The 27,653-nt window shown below is 45.5% G+C and overlaps 2 protein-coding genes across 3 annotated transcripts in view; both read right to left on the bottom strand.

The window, feature by feature from the left end:
* Nucleotides 1-637: 637 nt before the first annotated feature.
* On the bottom strand, nt 638-12,634 carry NXNL1 (nucleoredoxin like 1). Its single transcript, XM_076071746.1, has 5 exons — nt 12,248-12,634; nt 11,613-11,827; nt 9,988-10,042; nt 3,850-4,232; nt 638-3,599 (listed from the first exon to the last, which is right to left on the bottom strand). Exons 1-5 carry the CDS (start codon nt 12,632-12,634, stop codon nt 3,305-3,307), a joined length of 1,335 nt encoding a protein of 444 aa, XP_075927861.1. The 3' UTR covers nt 638-3,304.
* LOC116948797 (choline transporter-like protein 1) overlaps nt 11,240-27,653 on the bottom strand; it is a 54,471-nt gene continuing 38,057 nt past the window's right edge. Inside the window, exons 14-17 of one of the 2 annotated variants that reach the window (XR_012945949.1) lie at nt 19,904-20,143; nt 19,417-19,524; nt 12,668-18,571; nt 11,240-12,637 (exon numbers count right to left, since the gene is read on the bottom strand). Coding sequence is in view for 1 of the 2 variants with exons in the window: in XM_032965897.2 (XP_032821788.2) it covers nt 18,551-18,571; nt 19,417-19,524; nt 19,904-20,143 (369 nt within the window). In the remaining variant the exon portion in view is untranslated. Of the gene's footprint in view, nt 18,572-19,416; nt 19,525-19,903; nt 20,144-27,653 lie in introns of both variants that reach the window. The other variant, XM_032965897.2, reaches the window with a different exon arrangement.

The following is a 27,653-nucleotide window of genomic DNA, read 5'->3' as shown; positions in this document are numbered from 1 at the left end:
GCAGCGCAAGGACCCTCCGCATTGAGGCTAAAGATCACCAAAGGGCGGCCAGGCTGCCAACTGACGTCAGCGTGGCCTGGGTCTACAGGTTCACGTCGAGTGGGAACGCAGCGTGTGCCGGTCGTCTAAGGTAAGCGCGTTCAAATCGCGCATTGAATAATCGCTGACCATTTGAACTTTCGACGCACGCGTGTGCCTGTTGGCAGCCGGAACTGTTCATGGGAAATCGTGGCGCAAACAGAGGATTGTTTCGTCTGATCAACTACATGACGACTCGAAGCCCTTGAATGCTTTCCCTAATTCAGCCATTTCTCCGATTCGTAAATGTTTCCACAGCTGGCAGAGTTGTCATCACGTTATAGCTTAATTATTAAATTAACGTCACTTGACTTTATTCCCTCAATGGACATAAAACCGAATAACACCTCACCGCTCTTTTGATCTGCAGTCGTGCAATGGTGACAGCATTATTGATGTGATGCATCTGCCATGTAAATACTAAATCTGGGAATACAATATTACACGACATTTCCTGAGTGATGCCCCATTCAGAATTCAATGTTACATATATCTTTTATACATATTTGAAAACATTATAAATGTTTTTGTTGGGTCAATTGATAACTCAAACAAGCAATTTCAGGGCTACACCTTTATTTTGCCAAGAAAGATACTGTCCCTTCTACTGAGATCGCACACAGGCACGTGATAGCAATATTAAAATTGAGATATATATGTTTCAAGTAAAGACGTTAGTGATTTCAAATGTTAGGTCTAAATAATATGATTTAACTAATGCAGTATAATTTTATTATTTCATTTAAGCATCAACAGTTTAATCTCATTACATGAACCTGGCTTAAAATCTTGCATCGTTCAAAATGTATAAAACTAGAAGATGAACAATGACAATTTACAAGAGGCAACAATAAATAGTGACACATCATCAATTGCAACTTTGAGGCTCTGCTCAACATACACATAACAAAGTACAATCACTAATTATACAGACACGTCGTAGGAACAGAAGGGACCCCTAGGGTAGAGGTGGACAGCGAATCAAAGAAGGAGGCGGTACCGAGTGGCGTGCCAGGAGATGTGAAGGGCTGAGCAGTGGATGTGGAGATGTTGGTGCAGGACGGGAGCACACACATAGAGAGGAAGATCATTTTTCAGTTCGCACAGCAAACGAGGGACAAGAAATCGGACATGAAAAGACAAAGAGGCTGTGTTTAAGTCTCCAATCTCAAACAACTTCATCGTGACGGTAGCAGGAAACTGGTCCCAATCAACGATAAGGCAAAACGTTCACCTTACTCATGAGCCGGGGGGGGGGCGGGGTTGGGCTGCGCCCCGTGGGAACCGCGCTGAGCTCGGTAGCACGAGGCGGGCAAGGTGACTGCTGCTTGAGGGTGGTGGTGGTGGTGGCGCTTCCCCCTCGGGGCGTGTGCGTGTGGAGCGGTGTGTGCGTGTGTACGTGTGTGCGTGTGTACGTGTGGAGCGGTGTGTGCGTGTGTGCGTGTGTGCGTGTGGAGCGGTGTGTGCGTGTGTGCGTGTGGAGCGGTGTGTGCGTGTGTGCGTGTGGAATGGTGTGTGCGTGTGGAGCGGTGTGTGCGTGTGTACGTGTAGAGCGGTGTGTGCGTGTGTGCGTGTGGAGCGGTGTGTGCGTGTGTGCGTGTGTAGCGGTGTGTGCGTGTGGAGCGTTGTGTGCGTGTGCGTGTGTGCGGAGCGGTGTGTGCGTGTGTGCGTGTGGAGCGGTGTGTGCGTGTGTGCGGAGCGGTGTGTGCGCGTGGAGCGGTGGCACAACGATTAGCGTGCTGTGCTACGAACCCAACGATCCGAGTTTAATTCCCGCTCACGGCTAACACCAGTGACCATTATCTGATCCGGTCCTGGCCTCCCCTAGGTCGACTCAGCCTCAAATGAGGACCTGGTGTATTTATCGCCACTGGGGAGACAAAGGCTGCCGGGCGTGGTGCTGGTCACCTACCCCCTCGTGTGCCGTGCTGGCTTTAAAAGGTGCTCGCTAACAGCACTTACCCCAACAGTCTATTAAGGCTATACGGGGGGTTTTTGTCTTTGTTTTTTTGCAGACCAGACAGGGCAGGTTGTAGTCTCAGGACTGCTGCATATGCTTCCTGTAACTGTGATCAAGAACATCGGTGTTCTCCTGTGCCATGGACGTGAAAGCTACGCTTCAGCGTCCTGTTGATTAATAAGCAACATCTTGATTTGAAGCTTTCGTGACTGCAGGAATCCATACTCTCTGGTTCTTTCGGTAAAGTCACGTAGATAGAAAAATATAATAATAGAACACGACGTTTTGGTCACAACACAAGCGTCCGTCATCAGGTGAGAAATAATATCTTCGATGACGGACGCTTGTGTTGCGACCGAAACGTCGTGTTCTATTATTATATTTTCTATCTACGTGGCTCTACCGAAATAACCAGAGAGAATAAGCCATATCTTTTGAGCATATGTTTTCGGTGAAGCTATCAAAATACAAAACGGTAAAAAATCAACTAACATAATCACGCTCAATTTGCGGTGACAATATCTGATTAAATAAAATAACTATTGCGAGGGCAGTGACACATTGTTTGGAGCACGGGGCTTTGAACCTGGCTACCTGAGCTTGAGTCTAACACGAGTGGCGAGCGATATCTGAACAGTCTCTGGAGAACCCTCTCTATCCCCAGCCCACATGTACACGTCTGGTCAGGCAGCCTCTATGACCTAAAGCCATGGGGAGGCCTGCATCTAGCAGTGGATTGACAAGGGCTGAAGATTATTACTATTGTTGTTATAATTACTAAATGAACTGAGGGATTTATCCGGCTTTACGGATGAGGCTGAATGAAGCTGACTCAGTTCTGTCCCAGTTCCCCAAAGGGTCAGGTAGTTTGAGAAGCCGGATCATGAACTCAGCTCAGGGCATTATTTAATAGATGTCACGTTTGTAGCTAAGACTGACCTTAAAACAATTATTTCCTATTGTTATTTTCACGACTTCCTTGCTCATAATTTCTGGGTCGCTGTTAGACTAGAGTGGACAGCACGTGACAAGCAGCCACAGTCACATCGAGAGGTATGGTGGATGTGGTGTGCCGGGTGCGGGGTCACTGGTAGGCCGGATTAGGCATGTGACGGGCAACCTGAACCACAGCAGGGGCTCGACTGGGTGCGGTGTCCCGGGTGCAGAAATAATTTTCGGGTCATCGACCCGGACAGAGCCAGACGGAAGCAAGCGATGGTTATCTTCGAGACCTACGGCTACGCGTGGCAGATTTCGCCCCTTGGCTTAGACGGCGCCGTCTCGAAGGAAGTCGTCGGGCCCCTGCTTCTCCTTCTCAGCCTTGTAGAAGAGGCTGCGCAGGTGGTGGGACAGGCTGCGGAACGGCGTCTCCACCTCCTCAAAGTCCTCGGCGAGGAGGAAGCCGCGGTCCAGCACCTCGGCAGCCTCGCGCCAGTTCGCAAAGGCGGCTTCGCCCAGACGCCGGATCTCCTCCGCGCCGGCGCGAGTTACCTCCTCGCCGCTGGGCTGCAGCACCACCACGGACGGCAGCGCCCGCACCTCGAAGCGGCGCCCGAGCTCCCTGAGAGGGCGACATGGCGCTCGATCGACGGGGGAAAGGGGAGGGGGGGTACCAGCAGCGGTGTGATGAGCGTGGGGGTGGCCTTGCACCCCACCGTTATCACGATCATTAAAAAATATCTCGCGCAACGCGGCACTCCGCCGGTTTAAAACGCCGCGGATTACAGGAGTCGCCGGAGCATTCGAGCGCGCGGTTCAATCGGCGTTTCCGCCGCAGGCGACGGCCGCGAGGGAGTCCGAGGCGGACTCACGAGGCGAGCGGGTCTCCGTGGCGCAGGCTCAGCCACTGGCTGGGCATGCTGTGCTGCATGTAGGCGCGCTGGCAGTCGGCGCTGGGGTCGTGCGAGATGTAGACGAGCGCCAGCGGCGCGGCGCGCTCCACGTGCGCCGGGTCCGTGAGCCGCGTCCAGAACCTGCGCAGCACGCGCGTGAAGGCGCGGCAGTCGTCGCAGCTGCCCGAGCCGAAGTAGAGCAGCAGCAGCTTGTTGCGCAGGCGCAGGCACAGCTGTTGCTCGGTGTCCAACTCGTCCCAGTCACGGTTGTTGAGGATGAGCGTACAGGTCAGGAACAGCTCCGACACGCAGCTCTCGGCGATTTGGCTCACAGCGTGGCGGCAGTCGAGATGGGCATCACCCTGAGGGTTGTTAGATGAATAATAGAATCGAGAATTGCTGCTGCTGCTGGTGCCGCTGGGGCATCATACGCACATTCTTGAGCTCATAGGCCACGAGCCCAGACCAGATATCTCACTTGTCGGTACCATCAGAGGTATGTTGAACCTCTGTCGCACCGCTCGTAGCCAAACGTGCTCATCGGAGGTGCTGGTGAAGGACAACAAACTAAACACTACAATGGTGCCAACGCCTCTACGTGGCCTACACCGGTGATAGCCACTTGAAGTGGGATTGTACAAGCTTTTGCTCAAATTCGCTGGATAATTCACAGGGGCACAGCTAAAGTTGTGCTGTAGTAGGTGGTACCATTTTCTGCATTGGCCTAGAGACGATAAATCTGAATGAAAGTTAGGCTGAAATTGTGTTTCAACGTAATACATCCAAGTGAGATGACAGTAAGATATATAGACGAGAGATCGGCGGATGGAATTGAGACAAAAATCAAATGACGTGAGATAACAAAATAAAGCTGCTGACAAAAAAGAGATGATTGAGATGAATGATCTGTTTATGTGAATATACCTTATGTTTACTAGTCTTAGATTTGAGCTGATACATGAGGACACAAGGTTTTACAGAAGCAACTTTTGCATCGACTTTCCAAGCGATAAGCAAGGAACACGATCTCTTGGGGTTGCCACCTTTCCACAGACCAACAGCCAGACATATTCCTCGGTCAGCCGAGGCCTATCATCAAAACTGTGCGCTCTACTGCAATACAGTTCACACAACGCAGCTCAACACAACGCAGCTCAACACAACACAGCTCAACACAAAACAGCTCAACACAAGACCGCTCGCGGGTCTCGGTATCAATTAGTTTCTGCCACCCGAACACAAATCATGCCAATTCCCGGTCTGTCCAGGTCACATTCAGACAGGTGGCAACCCTTACCATGCCCCTCCGCTCTGCCACGTGCGGTGAGGTACGGTGTGGCCGTCCAGTGAGGGGAACAGCCGCTCGTGAATAAAGAACAGCGCGATGAGACGGAGAGGTGGACGAGTTGGCGTGGAACCATCCACGTGGATCACGTGGGTCACGGACCTGGAGTGGATTGCGCCTTTCTGAAAAGGCTTGCTGCGTTAGCTTTAAACCAAGTCCGCCAGGCTTCAGGAGGCCTTTATACCTTGGCGCTGCCTGAAATACAACATTGAAGGCGGTGTATCTGCAATTCACCAACTCTGAGACAAAGCCATTGAATGGCTAAATCACAGCTTAAAAGCTAATGGTTGCTATTGATAGGCCATATGACAGAAGCAGTAGGCCTTGTTTAGAAACCGTTGTAATAGGAACTTTGCGAGATACATACAAAATATATATTAAATGCAACATTATTTTTTTAGTGCATTGGGTAAATTTCCATTTTGCAACCGACCAGCTGGTAAAGTGTCACTGGCAGCTGAAACACAAATGGCTTATCTAGCAATGCCGCTCAGTCGACGATTACAAATAGAAGTGTCTGGCTTCATTTCCAGTGCCTATCGCTGGTATGGATTAAAACTTGAACGGCGTTTCCGTGCCGTTGAAGTGCAAAATGTAACATGCTGTAGCAACGTGTCAGAGTGGTGATTTAATATAAATGTTCGTTTGTTGTCCTTCCCCGCCCCTCCGATTAGCACTGTTGGCTACGCACGGTTTGCGAAATAATTTAAACATGCATACATACATGTATCATGTCTGTGATTATAAATAACTATAGATAGCTAGGGCCAGTGCCCATTGGCATTCAACTTTAACTGATCGTTTTCTTTTTTACTTTTAACCCGAATTGTATTACCTTGTCTATATTTTAACCAAATCACAATTAGCATCACGCTATGTGTCGTGGCGAGCCCGGTACAAGGGCGACGAACGAACGAACACACAAACGTTCAAATTTGATTTGGACACAAACGTTCGCCATTCGTCCATCCCAGCCGCGACGAGGCGACAGCGCCACTGAGCGAGGTGCGGGATTGTAGCGTCGGACGCACAGCGCCAAGGACTGCTGGAGGAACGGGCCGCCGTTGCGCAACGTTCACTTCGTTTGTAGGAAAACTCACAAAACGAAACTTTGTTTTTAGGAACGTGCAAACAACGGCGATACGGACGCAGGGCTCATCTGGGATATAAATGAGGTGGAGGGGTTGTTACAAAATCTCTGAAAATGGAATTGTTTTGCAAAGTTACATTAGCAACAAAAATAACAAAATGGTGAAATCGTTTACTCGACCATTGTTAAAATGTGTTTAAATTATTAATAAACTTACCAGGGTTTTTTTTTTACTTCCACAAAAAGCTCAAATGTGTTGCGGATGACTCACGTGCCTCCCTTGGGTGAGCTGTGGCAAAGCCGACTAAAGTAGCTGGCTCGCTGCATGCAAGCTGTTGCCAGATTCGTGTAGCTATTGTATCCCTCATTGTGCCACTGTTTGGTGGGCCGATGGCCATGTTTGCAGAAAATCAGACAAATTCCACATTTTGATTTTAATGTGCGGTCGCGATTCCGTACAAAACAGAACCCGCTACTCATGCAGCGGCTGGATGTGTGGTTCGGGTGCAGGTGTCACGGTCACCAACCTCTTCCAGTGCAAGTGAAAACCAAAAATATGTCTCAGTTAACCCAAGTCTATTATCAACAATGTGCAGTCTACTGCAATAAAGTCCAACACAATGCCACCAGATCTCCGTACAAATTAATTCCTTGACTTGGGGATTTAGCCCAGATGAAACCCACACTTAGTGGCAACGTCGCATCGATGTCTCATCACGACAAAAATCAGTGTCACCTGTTTTGATCATCTCCTAGGGAAACTCGGCCGTAAATGAATACCCGGTGTGTTACGTTTGATGGATCGCCACAGGGTAGCGGTTGGTGGATCATAGGTAGCTACAGCAGCAGCGTATTCATTCATCACCAATCATGACCAGCATCATCATTAGAACCGCTGTCCTCGTCATCACTATCATCTACCTTCATTAGAAAAACTATCACCATAACCAGCATCATCATCGCTCCAACTATCTTCAAGATTGCCATCTTCGTCGTGGTCACGGTCGTCACCTTTGTTTTTGATGAGCGTGAAGCTATCATTAATTATCTGTGGCTAAGCCGTCTTTGGCTTAGCGCCGCAATTCTACCCCGACGTAGGGGAGGGAGAGGCAGTGGCGTGTTCGTGCACCACGCTCCCCTAGATCGATTCAGCCTCCAACGAATGTCTGTCGAGTTGTGTCAAAACATCGGCATGGAGGAGACAAAGGCGGTCGGGCATGGCGCTGGCTACCGACTCTCTCGTGTGCCGCGCCTCCTATTACCACGGTTGGCTACGTACGGCGCATGCCGGGACCCCGACTGCAGAGGCCGCACGGGGGGGGGGGGCATCGCGAGGCGGCCGCGTGGACCCCGGCTCGGGGCTCGGAGGACTTGAGGCGGCTGGGCGCGTTTCCACCGAAACGCGAAGACGAAGCCGACACAGCCAACCTCGCCTCAAAGCTCAATTCAAGCCAATTGTGTCGTTTTTATATGCAGGGCGCTTCAAACTAAATGTTAACACTTATACGGGACTATCGTTTTTAATGGAAAAAGAACGGATAATACCCCGTAACATGATAACAAATGTCATGTTAATAGCTTCAAAAAGTCAAAAGAGTCCCCACTTGTTCGCCATCGTTGTCAACACGTGGCCTGGAATCTTCTCCAGAGCCCGGAGGCAGCGCATTTATTGTGGTATTGTAGCAAATGCTCAGAAGTGTTAATATTCGTGTTGAAGCACCCTGCATTCACAGTGTATTTGGTGTTATAAAGTCATATTAATACGACTAAATAGAGTTCATCATTGTTTACTGCATTAGTTATACGTCGGCAGGGTGTCACAGTGGTAACACTCGCTCCTCACAGCAGTAAGGACTTGGGTTTGATCTCTAACGAGGGCGCCTCTGAGCACATCCCCCCCCTGCCTCCCTCTGGGGTCTCCAGTTGTCTCCCATAGCTAAAATATAAAGCGTTATTGGTGTTGGCCAAACATCCAAATGTAGCACGACGCTCCGGTAAAAAAGCCTTCGCACTTGGTGTGTTGTTCCTGGGTAAGTAAACATTAATAGTAGAGTGATGGACAGTAATTGCTACATGTGTGTTGCCACGCTAACCACAAGGACTTGAAGGCAATGAGGCTGAGGCCCTCTCTCGTCTGCAGCTAAGCACGCCATGGCCACGCATCCAAGAGGCTTCCTTTCCCACGACCGGACATCTGTGAAAAAGAGCTTCATAGCTCATCGGATTCCTCCTGCCGTCTGAATAAATAATCTGACAAAGGTCATCAAGATGTATGCCTTCGCCTACCGCTTACGAAACGGTCATGCATGGAGGAATACGTTTAAGTTTCTGTTATTGTTATGTAATCCGAGCAAAGGGAAGTTAGCCAACTCACACTGGTATGACCCGTCTGTCATTCACGGGAACTGAAACATAAATGGCAATACAATTTAAGAAGCTGCTTCTCCACCTAAACTTGCGATGTTTGCTATGTCTTTATGTTCTTTGGAACTGCTCTCAAACTACTTAGCCTTGATGTAAAAACATACCTAATATGTTAAACCTTACTCAATACTTATGTGTACAACTGGTTTCTTAAATACACAAGAAATCATTCTGAGACTGAAATAATCGTTCGTTAAAGTGAAGTCAAAGTCTGCAAGTTTCGTCACCATCATTGAGTGGCGTTTCCAGAGAACTTACAACGACATCAATGGCTGTGTTCGGCACGGAAGCATCAATTCACGTGTTTTGTAGATGCGGGCCACGAGTAATAGGAGTGCCAGATGATAGGAACACGGATAATAGGAATGTCACTCTAAAACACAGTTTAGGAGCATACCTTAAAGCAGACTCCTTCCCGGAAACAGCAAATAAATCATTTTAACCGTTCGGATAGCTACCGCCTTAGAGCTGCGTGGAAGCCAATAATAAAATAATACTTTATTTATATGCATGCCTATGAAGGGCAGCTTACTTCAATTATTGGTTAATAATAATAAACACAATAGCCAGGAAGGACAAAATCAAAGGGCTCGCATAATGCATAATGTACATTGCCCCAGTAATCCCCCCCACGTGGTGCAAGAGCACAGAAGCGTGGTCACCACATCTACGCCTCTATATAAGGAACGAAACAGGAGGACTTCTCCACAAATCTGGCTGTCGCCTGATGAAGCTAGTTGTAATTACTGGCGAAACGTCGTACTCAGATTGTTAATGTTGTGGCTTGGCTCTCCAACACACCGGTTAGTGCTGTACTATTGACGAATTGGCCACGTTCTGTTTACGTGGCAACCTTTACTAGTTGGCTGTGTCGGGTGGTGGCGGGTTTTAACGACACATTTATATATTTACGCGATCTAACCCAAAAGACCTCTATTATAAACCATCCCTGTCTGCTCTGCTCTCATCACTCATTGCCTTTGCACACATAACTTCACATCTTAAAACAGAGATCATAAAGTAAATGTGGAACTCAAAATGTAAACCACCTAAACAGGAATTGAAAACTTTAAACAGCAACATGTTTTACTTTTCCTGCACATTGACGCTATGTTGCCAAACAGCCTTGTAAATTAGTACATCTAAGATTGCTTTACATTACGTCTGGAGTATAGACGTGTTAATAATATCATACATCTATGTGGTATTATCTTCGCTGAATCTTGAACGGCGTTAGGAGAGGAGACCGTTAGCTTACCTTGGGTGCCCAGCTGAGATGTGAGGGGTCCGTTTGCAGCCAGCATCTGCTGCTGCTGCACGTCAATGCCCTTTAAATCTGGGATCATCCCGAGGTACCGACTTAGCGCTCATCTGGATCGAAGAGCTTTATCTCTGTGTGTGTGCGTTTGCTGACAGCTGCCGTGCCCGTGAAACCTTCCCAGTGAAATTGTCACAATTGAAGGTGGCCTCTCCTCCGTTACCCTGCAATTAGCAGCACACAGCCACGGGCACAACTATCGCCAGAGACCCTGGTTTGTGACGGAGTAAAATGTATTTTCGGGGCATACAAATTCAACACTTTGGAGTCATGAGTGATGCTGATAAATACAATCGTTCGTGCCAACTCACGGGGCGTGCACAAATGTTGCTCTAAACGTATTGCACAAAACCTTGCTCCAACTGTACAACACCTGAGAAAGTTTCTCAATGAGAATCGTTAAAAGACATCTCATTGTGTCAAAAACACGTAACTTTAAATGCCCAAATAAAGGCATGTTGGTTATCAGTGTGGCGTTCACAGTTACCTAACGCCCGCTCACGCACCCCAAGGCTCACGTGACCACTGCACCGCTGCACGCGTCACTTAACATCATGCGACCTCAAGCGTTGCGGATTATTAAGGCATTTACATGTCTAACAATGCATGGCATTTACATGGATATATCATTTACATGTAAATGTCATGTATTTTATAAGTGTAAATTGGCCACAATGAAGCCGATCTGGAGCACTCGTTGTTGTAAAGGTGAGAGATTTGCCCTCGGCCGTGATTTCTCCAATTCGCCGTGGGGAGAAAAATCACTCCGCGTGGCTGTGAACGCGACAACATTGAGGTCAACTCTCACCATCGTGATGGGAAATGTTGATAATGTACCTTCAAAACAACCGCCTCACTTGTAAAGACGTGAAGATCATGAAAGTCCATTGATTTTAAAATAATCCTTGTAAAAAAAGGAAGTGAAACGATCAAGTCGCAATCAATTATACTGTACACATCTCTTTAATATCTCCCATCTATTTGTAAATAAATGTAGTTGATATCCTCAAATTACATCCATAGTTTGAAATCACAGCTGCCACCAATAAAAATCCAGGTTCTTATATTCAGTGGAATGATGGTCTCAGGACAGGCACCTGGCAATGAATCCATAAAAAGGTACATATTCTGTGACTAATTCTTTATATTCCTGTCAATAATAACAATCCACATCAATACAAAAAACACGGAATTATGTTGTTACGTTTATTAATTCTTAACATGCTAGGCAATACAGTGACTTTCAAATGAGCTTGAGTAAAAATTATGTTAAAAACAATAAATGTGAAATTAAATGGTGACCACTTTGCATTCACTTATATAAATGAAAAAGCACTGAACGTCTAGCGTTAAACACCGCCTCAGGTGAACACTTCACAAATCACATCACCTCAGGTGAACACTTCACAAAGTACATCACCTCAGATGAACACTTCATAAAGTACATCACCTCAGGTGAACACTTCATAAAGTACATCACCTCAGGTGAACACTTCATAAAGTACATCACCTCAGGTGAACACTTCATAAAGTACATCACCTCAGGTGAACACTTCATAAAGTACATCACCTCAGGTGAACACTTCACAAAGTACATCACCTCAGGTGAACACTTCACAAAGTACATCACCTGAGGTGAACACTTCACAAAGTACATCACCTCAGGTGAACACTTCATAAAGTACATCACCTCAGGTGAACACTTCACAAAGTACATCACCTCAGGTGAACACTTCACGAAGTACATCACCTCAGGTGAACACTTCACAAAGTACATCACCTAAGGTGAACACTTCATAAAGTACATCACCCCAGATGAACACTTCACAAAGTACATCACCTCAGGTGAACACTTCATAAAGTACATCACCGCAGGTGAACACTTCATAAAGTACATCACCTCAGGTGAACACTTCACAAAGTACATCACCTCAGATGAACACTTCACAAAGTACATCACCTAAGGTGAACACTTCATAAAGTACATCACACCAGATGAACACTTCACAAAGTACATCACCTCAGGTGAACACTTCATAAAGTACATCACCTCAGGTGAACACTTCACAAAGTACATCACCTCAGGTGAACACTTCACTAAGTACATCACCTCAGGTGAACACTTCCCAAAGTACATCACCTCAGGTGAACACTTCATAAAGTACATCACCTCAAGTTAACACTTCATAAAGTACATCACCTCAGGTGAACACTTCACAAAGTACATCACCTCAGGTGAACACTTCACAAAGTACATCACCTCAGGTGAACACTTCACAAAGTACATCACCTCAGGTGAACACTTCACAAAGTACATCACCTCAGGTGAACACTTCACAAAGTACATCACCTCAGGTGAACACTTCACAAAGTACATCACCTCAGGTGAACACTTCAAAAAGTACATCACCTCAGGTGAACACTTCACAAAGTACATCACCTCAGGTGAACACTTCACAAAGTACATCACCTCAGGTGAACACTTCACAAAGTACATCACCTCAGGTGAACACTTCAAAAAGTACATCACCTCAGGTGAACACTTCACAAAGTACATCACCTCAGGTGAACACTTCACAAAGTACATCACCTAAGGTGAACACTTCACAAAGTACATCACCTCAGGTGAACACTTCACAAAGTACATCACCTCAGGTGAACACTTCATAAAGTACATCACCTCAGGTGAACACTTCATAAAGTACATCACCCCAGGTGAACACTTCACAAAGTACATCACCTCAGGTGAACACTTAATAAAGTACATCACCTCAGGTGAACACTTCACAAAGTACATCACCTCAGGTGAACACTTAATAAAGTACATCACCTCAGGTGAACACTTCATAAAGTACATCACCTCAGGTGAACACTTCACAAACTACATCACCTCAGGTGAACACTTCACAAAGTACATCACCTCAGGTGAACACTTCATAAAGTACATCACCGCAGGTGAACACTTCATAAAGTACATCACCTCAGGTGAACACTTCACAAAGTACATCACCTCAGATGAACAATTCACAAAGTACATCACCTAAGGTGAACACTTCATAAAGTACATCACACCAGATGAACACTTCACAAAGTACATCACCTCAGGTGAACACTTCATAAAGTACATCACCTCAGGTGAACACTTCACAAAGTACATCACCTCAGGTGAACACTTCACAAAGTACATCACCTCAGGTGAACACTTAATAAAGTACATCACCTCAGGTGAACACTTCACAAAGTACATCACCTCAGGTGAACACTTCATAAAGTACATCACCTCAGGTGAACACTTCACAAACTACATCACCTCAGGTGAACACTTCACAAAGTACATCACCTCAGGTGAACACTTCATAAAGTGCATCACCTCAGGTGAACACTTCATAAAGTACATCACCTCAGGTGAACACTTCACAAAGTACATCACCTCAGGTGAACACTTCACAAAGTACATCACCTCAGGTGAACACTTCATAAAGTACATCACCTCAGGTGAACACTTCACAAACTACATCACCTCAGGTGAACACTTCACAAAGTACATCACCTCAGGTGAACACTTCATAAAGTACAGCGGCATTAAACACCGCCTCAGGTGAACACTTCACAAAGTACATCACCTCAGGTGAACACTTCATAAAGTACATCACCTCAAGTGAACACTTCACAAACTACATCACCTCAGGTGAACACTTCACAAAGTACATCACCTCAGGTGAACACTTCATAAAGTACAGCGGCATTAAACACCGCCTCAGGTGAACACTTCACAAAGTACATCACCTCAGGTGAACACTTCACAAAGTACATCACCTCAGGTGAACACTTCATAAAGTACAGCGGCATTAAACACCGCCTCCGGTGAACACTTCACAAAGTACAGCGGCATTAAACATCACCTCAGGTGAACACTTCACAAAGTACATCACCTCAGGTGACCACTTCACAAAGTACATCACCGCAGGTGAACACTTCATAAAGTACATCACCTCAGGTGAACACCTCACAAAGTACATCACCTCAGGTGAACACTTCACAAAGTACATCGTTCAGCTAGCTGGCAGTCACCTGGCAGTCACCACACCTGTTAAAATGCATAAACCTGGTTACGTTTGGTAGCAATAAGTTAAATACAAATTAAATATAAACTAAATACAAAGTGTTGATGTAGATTCGTTTAAAGCAGCTTTGTTTCATGCAATGCAACAGCCCAGAAGTAGCAGTGGACTAATAAGTTATTTCAGGCCAACAGATATCCGAAGAGCAGTATCTTCCCTTTGTTGAGGTAATTGTTGAAATCAATTTGCAAATACTATTACACGTGAATATATTAGAATGAGATATGGTTATCTGCTATCTTCAACGAGTAGACAATTTGCATGCAGCTGGAGATGTCTATTGGGCACTGCCAGTCGGCCATTGTCAACCTCACACGCATGATGGCACTGTAGTTTATCGTTTTTATTCGAGAGAATAATTATAAATATCTATCACTAAAGTGTTGCGTATAACCAGCGTCATCCAAATACTGGCGGTGGCCGGAGGTCAGCTCATTGGCAAGCTTTCAAGGTGAGTGAACCCTTCAGTCAGGCTACAAAGCTGGAGCATTTGGTAATTTTCCTCATCTAACCCAACACCACAATGTGACTGAGCAATTGTGCCACTACCGTGCCACTACCGTGCCACTACCGTGCCACTACCGTGCCACTACCGTGCCACTACCGTGCCATTACCGTGCCACTATCGTGCCATTACCGTGCCACTATCGTACCAAATATGCATAATGGTTCCAGTGCATAAGTTCTGCAACACAGCCAATGGAATTTGCGAGTAAGATTCTTGTATTTTTAATTCTGCATAAATGCAATATATATGTAGTATATGTACTGTATATACAGGAACAAGTCAGACGATCAGGAGGCACCACTTATGATCTTTGTTCAAGGCTAAGATTTAGGCCCGCAGGTCACGGTAGTCACACAATCATAAATTTGAACAGATCGCAGTCCAACGTGAAATATCCCAAGAGGACTGTAGAAACGCATTAGGCACCTCAAATATGGCTCTAGGGTTTGGTGTTACATGTTATTTATGTAGTTCATTGTTAAAAATTCGGTCACAGTCCCTATGATCACTGTTACATTGCATTTATGGCTTTTATTTTGGTTATTTCGAAAAAGTTTTTTTGGTTTGGCCATGTTTTTGTTTATTGTAGTACGGAGTTAGACTAATGGCCTAAATCTTAGTTGTCTTGTAGTTGTTGTTGTTTGACTTGCATCCCACTGGGATTTTTGCACACAGCGTTGGTGTACGGTGTTATTTCAGGAATATTTTGATGTTTTTTTCCTGGATTTTCTGTTTGCACAGTCACATAGTCACTTTAAGATGTTTTCTTGTTCATGTTTTTGTTTTTTGTTTGTTGCGGTTGCACCCGATTCAAGAGCCGAATGGCTCACAGGGCTATACCAAATAAATGGAAATGGAACTAATCAAAATAAATTTAGAAACGTGCTTTAAGTCTTTGTTTTACTTTTAAATAGTCATCTAAACAGTTTTATTTTATTTTTAATATATACTTTGCTTAAAAAATATAAGGCAAGGCACCAACCACACCTTATTCCGTGACCTCTCCGTGAATAGTTATTTATTCACGTACGTCAGCCGTGAGATTCACTGAGAATTCCCGTGACAAAAATCATCGTATCCATCGCTCGGTTCAACCTCCACCCAGCTCGTACAGTGGGGGTTTCATTTGGCCCACGGCAACACGAGGTCTTTCCAAGAAACCTCACAAAAACAAAGCTCCCCTCAACGATTTTGTGCACAAAGCCATTCTTTGTTTTAACCTCTAAAAGACAACTCTAAATGCTTCGACAGGAAAAACATAAAAAACATGATCCTAAAATTACCATTAAAAATGACTCGATATATCGAGGAAGGGAGGTTTGATCAAACTGCAGAGTTAATTTGTTCATAATTTTGTCATCTTACGGCAGTCCCAAGTAACTCAGTTCCAGGCCTTTGCAGCAAGGAGGCCTGTCTTGTCACTTCCTGAACGTTAACATCTGTACACTGCTTCATCAAGGTACAATATACAGTCGCCGTTCTCTATTTAAAATCATAACTAAAGGCAATAATAGGTAGAATACATGCCTACAGGACATTAATGCAAAATGAAAGGGCAGCAAACGTAGTTATACTCTTCTCTACAACGGTATTTTGGCGACTGAATGTTTAACAGAGTTTGGTATTTTTTTACGTGAGGGTTTGGAACGCTCCAGGACCGTGAGCCTTGGGTGACGCGAGCCCCAAGAGTGGAGCACCAAGCCCTCCCGAGCCGGCGCGGCGCTCAGCGCGTTCTGCTCACGCGTTCCCATCGCTCCGGTTCAAGGCCTCGGCATCGTCGTCTGTGGCCGCTGCCCCGCGCCAACCACTCGGCCACGCACCTGGTGCGCTCTCTCCCCTCGGTCCTCAACAGGGCGGCGGGTCACGCACACGCAGCAGTGGACACGGAACGCCACGCCGCAAAGTGTCACCCAGCGGTGCAGCCGCTTGGCTTGTCCGGATGTATAAATACGTTCTAAATATGTTCCTTTGGTAAAAAATACAAAAATAAACTACTCCCACTCTCCCCCCAGCCGTCCACGCTCTTAGCTCCCTGGCCCTGTTCAATTCCAGGCTTCTGCTCTGCCGATGAATGTCCCTTCTCTCAAACAAAGTGTATCTACACCTCCTCTCCCCCCACCCCCCAGATGCACACCGCTGGTTTGACAGGGTTGAGGTACCGCTGCACTTAAGATGCTAGAAAGATGCAAACGATATCATGAAAAATAGCAGTGCACTAAGAGTGACGAGCTGATCTCCAGTTTGTCAGATGAAGATACCTGCACCTTGGTGAGAAATGTAATTATATGAACCGCACACATTTAAAAAAATATCGCATGTAACTGTAGTGTATCACAGCACTCTCGTGCGAGTTGGGTCTAGAAACTTCTTCTCACTTAAAATATACTCAATGGATAATTCATTACATAAAACACAGATCACAACACTGTATTCATTGGCAGAGATGCCAAATGAATGCATTCAACCTCAATGAAACACAGTGTGGCCTCATCATCATCATCAGCCATGATCAATCCACTGCTGGAAGAAAGCCTCCCCAAGCTGCCGTCGGCGTGGTCAATCCGACTTGAATGGGAGACTACAGCCAGGGAGGGCTCGCGGTGAGAGGCTTTGCGACGTGTGTGTGTGCGCAACTACCACACGCAATCGCAACCGTTTCCCCAAGATTGTGCTCATTATTGTCACAATTTAAAACAAAAATTAATGCCTCGTCAATGAGAAATTTTAACAACAAAAAAGTTTTCCTCTTTCATAATTCACGTAAAAAAAATTCGCGGAAGTCAGTCAGTTAACGCCCTCCGAACGTGGTACATTGGTAATGTGAACAAAAATGTGGAATTCTTGACGACATTGATGCTCTGAGTTGTTTACGAATTGTATGGACTGCACCGATACCTACGAAGACAAAGTTCTATTCGCACATTATAAACTGTTCACTGCTTGGGCAAGCATTGCTAGTGAGCTCCTATTTAAAGCTAGCACAGCGCATGATGGGGTAGAGTGGCCGGCACCACGCCCAGTCACCTTTGTCGAACCAGCGCTCATTTCATTACACACCGCACCATGCGCTCATTTAAGACCGAGTTTACCTAGTTAGGGGTGGCCAGGACAGCTTCATATCCCATATACCCCCATTATCCATGGAATTACATTCTAGCTGCTTGGCTAGTAGTGCAGTGTGCTGACGACAATGGCACCACACCCAACAAAAGCACACACACACACGCGCGCACATTGAAAACAACAGCGTTACCCAATAAGATTAAACATTATTTTGCAGATGGCCAAAACCCCGTAACCTTGGTTACGGAGGCAAGCAGACCTTCAGCGTGTGGCTTCCTCTACCCCCACGCACGGCTTCCTCTACCCCCACGCATGGCTCCCTCTACCCCCACGCACGGTTCGGGCCCTCTCGGTGTTTCTAAATCAGGACCGAGGACTCGCGTCTATTCCATCATTCTTGTAGCTCTCGACCATTGACTTGGTGTGATCTGTATTCCATAATTCTATTGTCCTGTATAGCATAAAAAATTGCCCCGATATATTTTGTTTTGGATTCAGTGTTGAAATGTTGACATGTACAACGCTTTGTGATCTCGCAATTAAAGGCGCTGTGTAAATAAATGATCATTTGTATAACTATAACATGCTATTCGATTGAGTTTTAATTGCATTTGCTATTTTCTAATTCTCAGTGCACACTCCAGCAGGCTAATATCAAGTCCCCAAAACTGCTCGTGCTCTGAGTTTTGCCAATCCACGCGACAGCACCACACGGGGCTCTGTGCAGTGCAGCTTGAGGGGCGGCGGTGGTGGCGGACGCGCAGGCAGAGCGAGGGCCTCCACTGGGCGCAACGGGGCCGGCCTCGGCGCTTCACGTGGCGCTGGGTGAACCCTGGCAGAGGGACACGGCGAGTCATTAGCCACACCTGCACGAGCGTGTCGCGTGCTCGCTGCACACACATTACGTGCGCGCTATAAATCAGACTTATTGTTGTTGTTATTAATGTTCGAGGCGGTTGCAGACATTTCCCAGCTTAAAACCATTCCATGCTGCTTCATTGGATTGCGGGTACGGGCGCAGCCCTGCTACTGCCTGCTCATGCCACTGCTGATGGAAGGCCTCCACCACAGGGAGCTGTAGAGACCCCCTCTACAGGGGATGTGGCCGACTCTTTCACACTGGCCAATTTTTCCTGGCTGCAATCCATTCCTGCGAAAGGACAGCTGGACAAGGCTAGAGATAATTGGAGAGAGCTGGAGACAGCTGGAGAAAAATTGAGACAGCCAGGGATACCTGGAGACAGCTTGAGAGAGTTTGAGGCAGCTGGGGAGAGCTGTGGAGAGCTGTGGAGAGCTGGGGTGAGCTGTGGAGAGCTGGGGTGAGCTGTGGAGAGCTGGGGTGAGCTGTGGAGAGCTGGGGTGAGCTGGGGTGAGCTGTGGAGAGCTGGGGTGAGCTGTGGAGAGCTGGGGTGAGCTGGGGTGAGCTGGGGTGAGCTGTGGAGAGCTGGGGTGAGCTGGGGTGAGCTGTGGAGAGCTGGGGTGAGCTGTGGAGAGCTGGGGTGAGCTGTGGAGAGCTGGGGTGAGCTGTGGAGAGCTGGGGTGAGCTGTGGAGAGCTGGGGTGAGCTGTGGAGAGCTGGGGTGAGCTGGGGGAGCTGGGGTGAGCTGTGGAGAGCTGGGGTGAGCTGTGGAGAGCTGGGGTGAGCTGGGGTGAGCTGGGGTGAGCACTCATCACTCACCAGCGGCCTCAATTCCTGTTCCTCTACAGCCTGATCCCTCGCATCACTGCTGTCCTTTCTCCGTCGATCCAACTCTGCTAGCTTCTTGATGCTTCTGCTCACACATTTCTGCGTCCCATCACACATCAACAGGGAAAAGCACAATCAAGTCTACAAATGGGTTTATATATACGTATATATTGATATGAAAAAGTGACTGCATGTGCATAGGAAGGCATGTAAGTAGACAGGCGGGCAGCTTGGTTTGCATGAAGGCAGCGGACAGGCAGGTGAATGTCCGTGAAGACTAAAAGTCGTTTATGATACGGACAAATAATAAATGTATTGTTTTACTGGCTAACACACTGGGGCACCGGCCCAAATCTCCAGGCACGGCGGTTGAGACAATGCATCGATGCATCGATGCGCTCCAAACGTCCGGGAGGGTCGGAATCGGCCCGAAGCTTAGAGGCGGGCACCCCCATTCAAAGCCAGCCGCTTCACACACTTGGATCTCGCCGTCGGCGTCGTGACCCCGGTCGGCACCACCGTCGCTGCTGCCGCGACAGTCGAGGAGGAAGCAGACGAGGAGGGTGTCGGACACGCTGCTCAGCAGCGAGAGCAGGCAGCCCGCGACCAGGAAGGCAAGCAGGCACACGAGGCCCAGTGGCACCACCCACAGGTGGTAGTTGGGCTGGAAGTTGAGCACCAGGATGCTGAAGAAGGCCGTCACGGCCACCACCAGCATCTGCGCACGGCCCGCAAGTGGCACGGAATTAGCCACTGCAGAACAGGCATTTCGCGAATTGTCAAATTATTGTTGTTGTTACGCTTGTTTACCCGGGAAGAGTCTCACAGAGTCTCAAGAATATTTTTCAGGAGGGTCCTGTCAAGTTTTTTTTTAAGTTGGGGGGCCATTTTTGCTGTATGTAATCTCAACTGAGTAATTTTCAGATTATTTTTAAACATTAGGATATTTACTCAATACCAGCTGCATTGCGTCATCTACGAGCAGGAAGTACCCGGCTTTGCCCGGGGGGAAAAAAATATATATTTCAAAACTTGTTTTCTCTTAAAAAACACAGCATATACATACACAAATACTAAGCTATTATAAAAGCCTGGCGTTCCGTTTGTCCGTCAACAAAATGATAATAGCCTTACAGAAGGCCTAAATAGAGTCAGTAGTATCTAGTGACTCTATAGTAGTAGCTATTGACTCTACAGTTGTATCTAGTGGTACTACAGTAGTATCTACTGATTATATAATAGTATTTGACGCTATAGTAGTATCTGACTCTATAGTAGTATCTACCGACACTACAGTAGTATCTACTGACTCTATAGTAGTATCTACTGACTCTACAGTAGTATCTACTGACTCTATAGTAGTATCAACTAACTCTATAGTAGTATCTACTGACTCTACAGTAGTATCTACTGACTCTATAGTAGTATTTACTGACTCTACAGTAGTATCTACTGACACTACAGTAGTATCTACTGACTCTATAGTAGTGTCTACTGACTCTACAGTAGTATCTACTGACTCTACAGTAGTATCTACTGACTCTATAGTAGTATTTACTGACTCTACAGTAGTATCTACTGACACTACAGTAGTATCTACTGACTCTATAGTAGTGTCTACTGACTCTACAGTAGTATCTACTGACACTACAGTAGGATATTTGCTCAATACTAGCTGCATTGCGTTATCTACGAGCAGGAAGTACCCGGCTTTGCCCGGGGAAAAAAATATATATTTCAAAACTTCTTCTATGGTTCTTTCGGTAAAGTCACGTAGAATGAGAATAAAAGAATAAAATAAAATAAGACAATAAAGTTCTCACGACATTTCGGCCACAACACAAGTAGCCTTCTTCAGGTGAAAGAACAGAACTGTCGGGACGACAGAGCTTCAATTAACTCTGCTAAGATTCGCAGCGTCTTATAAGCTCGGTGAGAGGCGTGGCGAGCCTTGAAAAAGGAGTTCACATATCAAGGCAAAGGAGTTCACATATCTCGGACTGCATCCGCGAACATGAAGCAGACTTGAAACACGGTAGGACGAACTCTTCTGCCGTGGCAGATCACTGTTATAATTTAGTGGGTTCACATGACATTGACTTCTCCAAGACGGAGGTTCTTTGCAAGCCAACCGGCTACCATGAGGCCATCCACATATACAAACACAGAGACAATTTCAACCGAGAAGATGGATTCTGGCTTAGTAACCATTGGAAAGATGTTTTAAACCATTTTGGTTCTTAATTAATTGTATTTCACGGTGACCGTCAGACCGCAGCTCTTTCGCTGGCATTGTGACTGTTTCTCCCTCCCCCCTCCTCCCTTCCGAGCATGGATTGACTCGTCCGCCTGAATGTTGTTGTCCTTGGTGCTGGTGTTGAGGGGATGGGAAAAACCGCCATTTTTCACCATATAACATTGTGATATATAACGACTTATTGTTAGATGCTCAGCTGATTGGAGAGTATATAGGGTTTATTGATAACATTGAGGAGCTTATATTTTAGTTTTTATTGGTTTACTATATGGTATTCATTATACAGTGTAATGTATACCCAGTTGCTGTATGATTAATAGCTCAGCTTATTGAAGAATATATCAAGTACATTTATTATATTGATGTGATATAGACTTAGTTTTTTCACATCGGTTTACTTTATGATAGTTGGTTAGTTGGAGGCCTTTAGCGTCCCTATACTAAATGCCTCTGTTGACATGTAAACTTTGACTTTAACACAGACATTTCTGTCACAAGCTAATCCCTCGGCTATTCAATGCTAAATTCTCCTGCTCTGATATGTAAACTCCTTTGTCAAGGCTCTTCACGCTTCTCACCGAGCTTAAAAGACGCTATGGTTTACTTTATGATAGTTGGTAATTGGAGGCCTTTAGCATCCATATACTAAATGCCTCTGTTGATATTTAAACTTTGACTTTAACACAGCTGTTTATGTCACAAGCTAATCCCTCGGCTATTTCAATGCCAAATTCTCCTGCTATGACATGTAAACTCCTTTGTCAAGGCTCTTCACGCTTCTCACCGAGCTTAAAAGACGCTATGGTTTACTTTATAATAGTTGGTAATTGGAGGCCTTTAGCGTCCATATACTAAATGCCTCTGTGGATATGTAAACTTTGACTTTAACACAGCTATTTGTCACAAGCTAATCCCTCAGTTTTTTCAATGCTAAATTCTCCTGCCTTGATATGTGAACTCCTTTTTCAAGGCTCGCCACGCCTCTCACCAAGCTTATAAGACGCTGCGAATCTTATCAGCGTTAATTGAAGCTTTGTCGTCCCGACAGTTCTGTTCTTTCACCTGAAGAAGGCTACTTGTGTTGTGGCCAAAACGTCGTGAGAATTTTATTGTCTTATTTTATCTTATTATTTTATTCTCATTCTACGTGACTTTACCGAAAGAACCAAAGAAGATGCATCCTTGCAGTCACGAAAGCGTTAAATCGAAATTTAAAAACTTGTTTTCTCTTAAAAAACACAGCATATACATACACAAATACTAAGCTATTATAAAAGCCTGGCGTTTCATTTGTCTGTCAACAAAATGATAAGAGCCTTACAGAAGGCCTGAATAGAGTCAGTAGTATCTAGTGACTCTATAGTAGTAGCTATTGACTCTACAGTTGTATCTAGTGGTACTACAGTAGTATCTACTGATTATATAATAGTATTGACTCTATAGTAGTATCTGACTCTATAGTAGTATCTACTGACACTACAGTAGTATCTACTGACTCTATAGTAGTATCTACTGACTCTACAGTAGTATCTACTGACACTACAGTAGTATCTACTGACTCTATAGTAGTATCTACTGACTCTACAGTAGTATCTACTGACTCTACAGTAGTATCTAGTGACACTACAGTAGTATCTACTGACTCTACAGTAGTATCTACTGACTCTATAGTAGTATCTACTGACTCTACAGTAGTATCTACTGACACTACAGTAGTGTCTACTGACTCTACAGTAGTATCTACTGACACTACAGTAGTGTCTACTGACTATAGTAGTATCTACTGACTCTATAGTAGTGTCTACTGATTCTATAGTAGTATCTACTGACTCTATAGTAGTATCTCCTGACTCTATGATAGTATCAACTTACTCTATAGTAGTATCTACTGACTATAGTAGTATCTACTGACTCTATAGCCGTATCTACTGACTCTATAGAAGTAACTACTGACTCTATAGTAGTATCTACAGACTCTATAGTAGTGTCTACAGACTCTATAGTAGTAACTACTTACTCTATAGTAGTATCTACTGATTCTATGGTAGTATCTACTGACTCTATAGTAGTATCTACTGACTCTATAGTAGTATCTACTGACTATAGTAGTATCTACTGACTCTACAATGAGGGAAAAAAGTATTTGATCCCCTGCTGATTTTGTACGTTTGCCCACTGGCAAATAACTGATCAGTCTATAATTTTAATGGTAGGTTTATTTGAACAGTGAAAAACGCATGTCAAAAATGTTATAAAGTGATTTGCATTTTAATGAGGGAAATAAGTATTTGACCCCTCTGCAAAACATGACTTAGTACTTGGTGGCAAAACCCTTGTTGGCAATCACAGAGGTCAGACGTTTCTTGTAGTTGGCCACCAGGTTTGCACACATCTCAGGAGGGATTTTGTCCCACTCCTCTTTGCAGATCTTCTCCAAGTCATTAAGGTTTCGAGGCTGACGTTTAGCAACTTGAACCTTCAGCTCCCTCCACAGATTTTATATGGGATTAAGGTCTGGAGACTGGCTAGGCTACTCCAGGACCTTGATGTCCATCGTCCATTTGATGCGGTGAAGTTGTCCTGTCCCCTTAGCAGAAAAACACCCCCAAAGCATAATGTTTCCACCTCCATGTTTGACGGTGGGGATGGTGTTCTTGGGGTCATAGGCAGCATTCCTCCTCCTCCAAACACGGCGAGTTGAGTTATGTCAAAGAGCTCTATTTTGGTCTCATCTGACCACAACACTTTCACCCAGTTGTCCTCTGAATCATTCAGATGTTCATTGGCAAACTTCAGACGGGCATGTATATGTGCTTTCTTGAGCAGGGGGACCTTGCGGGCGCTGCAGGATTTCAGTCCTTCATGGCGTAGTATGTTACCAATTGCTTTTTGGTGACTATGGTCCCAGCTGCCTTGAGATCATTGACAAGATCCTCCCGTGTAGTTTTGGGCTGATTCCTCACCGTACTCATGATCATTGCAACTCCACGAGGTGAGATCTTGCATGGAGCCCCAGGCCGAGGGAGATTGACAGTTCTTTTGTGTTTCTTCCATTGGCGAATAATCGCACCAACTGTTGTCAGCTTCTCACCAAGCTGCTTGGCAATGGTCTTGTAGCCCATTCCAGCCTTGTGTAGGTCTACAATCTTGTCCCTGATATCCTTGGAGAGCTCTTTGGTCTTGGCCATGGTAGAGAGTTTGAAATCTGATTGATTGATTGCATCTGTGGACAGGTGTCTTTTATACAGGCAACAAGCTGAGATTAAGAGCACTCCCTTTAAGAGTGTGCTCCTAATCTCAGCTCGTTACCTGTATAAAAGACACCTGAGAGCCAGAAATCTTTGTGATTGAGAGGGGGTCAAATACTTATTTCCCTCATTAAAATGCAAATAAATTTATAACATTTTTGACATGCGTTTTTCTGGATTTTGTTGTTGTTATTCTGTCTCTCACTGTTCAAATAAACCTACCATTAAAATTATAGACTGATCATTTCTTTGTCAGTGGGCAAACGTACAAAATCAGCAGGGGATCAAATACTTTTTTCCCTCACTGTACGATAGTATCTACCGACTCTATAGTAGTGTAGTGCTGATGAATGGAGACACACACTACGTGGTTGGAGGCAACCCGTTTATTAACACTTTTACGGAACTGGTTCTCTAATCGGTGCAGACGTATCTATCACTACGTAACCCCCTATACACGAGCCTATTGAAGATCCACGACCCTCGATCATCTCCGCGCTTCCCTTGTATCCTGTTCAGCGCTCTATCCCCCTAGTGGCAGATATGCTGTCACTACAGTAGTAGTATCTAATGATTCTAGTGTCTCCTCACTCTATAGTAGTATCTACTGACTCTATAGTAGTAACTGCACACATTGGGGTGTGGGGGGGGGGAAAAAGGACATCACGCTATTCTGTGCATGATTTTTTTCTTTTTGGCATTTTTAACGCGAAGAAGAAGACCCTCCCCCCCATCGCTGCTCAGCAAGCTTGTTTGCGTTGCTAGGTGCAAACACCAGTCGGCGTTGCACGTGTGCATGCACCCGCGCTTTGGCGTGCGCTCAAAGTTATCATTACAATCAGCGTACGTTGTTACAAAGTGTGATTTTCTTACTTTACATTGGACCAAGGGCAAAAACAAATAGCAAGTGTTCGTCTGGGGGCTTTGTTTGTTGTATCTGTATACTTTGTTAAAAAGTAAACCCAATAGTTTGTCAGTTAAAAGCGTTACAAGGATAGGCATCCACACACAGGGAGAACAGAGGGAGAGAACACAAACTTCACACAGAAAGGCACCCGGGTCACGAATCGAACCCAGGTCCTTCTTGCTGAGAGGCATGAGCGTCGGTTACCACTGCGCCACAACCCTGCTGCCCAAATACGGGTCATGCTGTGGGTTTCCGATTCCATAAAAAAATTGATTATTTCCTTGTATGATTTGCCTCTCATTTGCCCTGTCTAACTTTGTAGTCTTTTATGTTCTGTCTGTCTGTCCCATTTATGTTTTTGTCATGTGTACTGTCTATCTCGTTTTGTTTAGTTTGTACTGTGTCATTTGGACTGGCAATTTCGTTTATACTGTTTGTCGAACGTGTGCCGTCCCTCTCCTTTTGCACTGTCCATCACGTTTGTCCCATTCGTCTAAATGTACACGAGCTTGTCATTAACTTTCCTCGGAAATTGTCGATGAGTGAACAGATGATTTGATGCGTGTATCGGTTTCCTCCCATAGATAATAATAAGCACATATCTCATTGAAAAGCTTTTAATATCGTGATAAAAAACGGTCGGAATGTGAACGGTGACCTCCACAAGAGTACCTCTGCCAAATAAGTTTGTGCTGCTCAAATGAGCATTGAGGCGATGCTCATTTCTTCTTTACAGCCCTAAGCCAGTGGTGGCATTTCCACATTCCTATGACGGGGGTGAGTCTATCCCGAGGACAGCCACTTTTGACTTGCCCATGGATTTGTACCTATTTTATCGACCCTGGAGGGATGATGGGCGGAGTCAACACCCAACCAGGATCTCGCAAACTACCGGTAGCAAGCACGATGACTGTAGGGGGCCCCGTGACCGGATGACTGTAGGGGGCCCAACGCGTGTTGATGACTGTAGGGGAACCAAATCGCTCTCTGCCTGTGCAACCAAGCGATTTTATATGAAATTAAAATATAATGTGTTTCGTAATTTGCTCAATTAAAGTATTTGACAAGATGCAGTTCTACTAAAGCTTACATGCTGCTCTGGGGGCGGACAATGGACAACGTTTCTGGTGGCAAAATTGTGACCGAAACACAGGATGGTCTTTCAGCGAAAATAACGGCAAGGGAGCTCTACAATCGGTGTTGTAACATGTGTTCTACCAGGGTGACTGCTCCATCCGTTACCCCGATGAGTCCCAAGCAGAGCCCGGTGAAACCAGGAATGGTCCAGGAACATTCTATGAACGGTCCAGCAAGACTCTTCTCTGTCCTCACCACTTCGTCCTCTGCTTACAAGATGTCAAGCTGGACATTGTTGTTGGGTGGACTGCCAAATATTTACAAGGCAAGCCTTAAATTTCGATTTAAAGCTTTCGTGACTGCAAGGATTCATCTTCTTTGGTTCTTTCGGTAAAGTCACGTAGAATGAGAATAAAATAATCACATAAAATAAGACAATAAAATTCTCACGACGTTTCGGCCACAACACAAGTAGCCTTCTTCAGGTGAAAGAACAGAACTGTCGGGACGACAGTGCTTCAATGAGCGCTGCTAAGATTCGTAGCGTCTTTTAAGCTCGGTGAGAGGCGTGGAGCACTTTGACAAAGGAGTTTAGATATGAAAGCAGGAGAATTTAGTATTTAAATAGCTGAGGGATTAGCTTGTGACAGAAATAGCCGAAACGTCGTGATCATTTTATTGTCCTATTTTATTTTATTATTTTATTCTCATTCTACGTGACTTTACCGAAAGAACCAAA

Source organism: Petromyzon marinus, chromosome 35 (assembly GCF_048934315.1).
Source record: "Petromyzon marinus isolate PM22_M1 ecotype Great Lakes invasive population chromosome 35, UKy_Petmar_22M1.pri1.0, whole genome shotgun sequence".
NCBI classification, from domain to species: Eukaryota; Metazoa; Chordata; class Hyperoartia; order Petromyzontiformes; family Petromyzontidae; genus Petromyzon; species Petromyzon marinus.
This window is presented reverse-complemented; position numbering and strand designations above follow the sequence as displayed.